At 46.5% G+C, this 1,477-nt stretch overlaps 1 protein-coding gene across 1 annotated transcript in view; it reads right to left on the bottom strand.

Moving 5' to 3' along the window:
- The window catches only part of CSUI_007309 (dna-directed rna polymerase ii rpb2), a 13,709-nt gene that overhangs the window by 1,929 nt on the left and 10,303 nt on the right, over window positions 1–1,477 (bottom strand). The window contains exons 11-12 of the mRNA XM_068067456.1: window positions 884–1,004; window positions 319–488 (exon numbers count right to left, since the gene is read on the bottom strand). Coding sequence (XP_067920569.1) covers window positions 319–488; window positions 884–1,004 — 291 coding nt within the window. The remainder of the gene's footprint in view (window positions 1–318; window positions 489–883; window positions 1,005–1,477) is intronic.

The raw sequence follows: 1,477 nt of genomic DNA, 5'->3' as shown, positions 1-1,477 counted from the left end.
TTCTAGCAAGAGCCGGACAAACGTGATATGAGAACGGGTAGCTTCAGAAAGTGTGTTAGAAGATTTAGCTGTATGAAGATGAACTGACATTCCCATGTAAACTCAAGACGTGCAGAAGCAAAGAGATGCTAGTCTAGTTGTAGATGGTCTGTATTTATGCGGTATTGAAATGTATACAGTATCTATTGGCAATCTCGCATACGGCATTTGCTTATCATAGGGATGACGTGAACAGAGTGAGTGACGAAAGAATAAAGGGAGAGTGAATTCTTTTCATCTAGATGAAGAATATCATCTTAATGCCTCGAGCCTACTTACCTCGTTGAAAGGCATATCTTCTGTTCGATAGGTAATGCCGATTGTTCCCTTCTGTCCATGCCTCGATGCAAACTTATCACCCGTCTGAGGAATTCTGACACTTCGGACCTTCACCTTGGTGAATCGACTGCCTCGGTTGTTTACCGAGAGCATCACTTGATCTACCACACCTGATTCGAATGCCACATAAGATCCACAGAGAGACAGAGAGGGAAAGATGAGCCGTCATATCAGGTCCTTTCTGATTCACTGGAGAGTCTTAGGGATTCTGAATGAATCGTCGATCTCGAGGCTCAGAAGGCGACGTCCCCGCCAGTTCAGCCACTAGTGCGAGGCAGTGATACGATATTCAGACTGATAGTCTTACTGACCAAAATGTGATGTGGCGGGTTTATATGATACTATAGACACTCGCAATCAAGTCACCTGTACTGACACCTGGACCTCCACACATGGATGTGCCCACCATATAGATTCTCTATGACCTACCAAAAGTGCAAAGGCATCTACACGTCTCACTATCTATCTAAGCTTATGGGAAGGATGAGACGGAAGTCAGTTATACCTGTTTCAGACGAGCGAAGACAAAGAGAGCAATCTCTCTTGTTTTTAGTGAGGAAAGAAGGTGTAGCTCCTCCCGCGCCACCACCTGGTCCCGTGGTATCATCATCAAAAATGGGAGACGTCTGAACAAAAAGGAAGAAGGACATCATCGAGTTTCTTTCTCAGGTGTACATACACCGAAGTAACGTATACCCTCATCTGCACAGGTATGAACGTCCCTGTGTATACGGGCACCGCGTACACGTCCGGAGATATTGAGACTACTGAGATACTCGTCCTCTACAGGAATTGGCACGACGGAGAAAGACACCGTCTTCCGCACAGAAAGGGACTCTGGCGACAGTCCTTCAATCGAAAAGGTCGAAGTATCGGTCTCTTGTGCGCGTACACCATACATACACCGTGGAGAATCAGAATCCGTGAACAACGGAATCCCTTCACAGGAAGATCCACATAAACAACTCTGAATGAGAGCTGCCCACTGCTCTACACTCTGGCCTGACGTATCACATCAGAACATGTAGGGGAAGCCTATCCAGCACGTCAGCTCAATCAATTACGCCTTCTTCGCCCCCCACCTTCTTTTTCCTCGACA

This window comes from Cystoisospora suis (genome assembly GCF_002600585.1).
Source record: "Cystoisospora suis strain Wien I chromosome Unknown contig_3837, whole genome shotgun sequence".
Taxonomy (NCBI): Eukaryota; Apicomplexa; class Conoidasida; order Eucoccidiorida; family Sarcocystidae; genus Cystoisospora; species Cystoisospora suis.
This window is presented reverse-complemented; position numbering and strand designations above follow the sequence as displayed.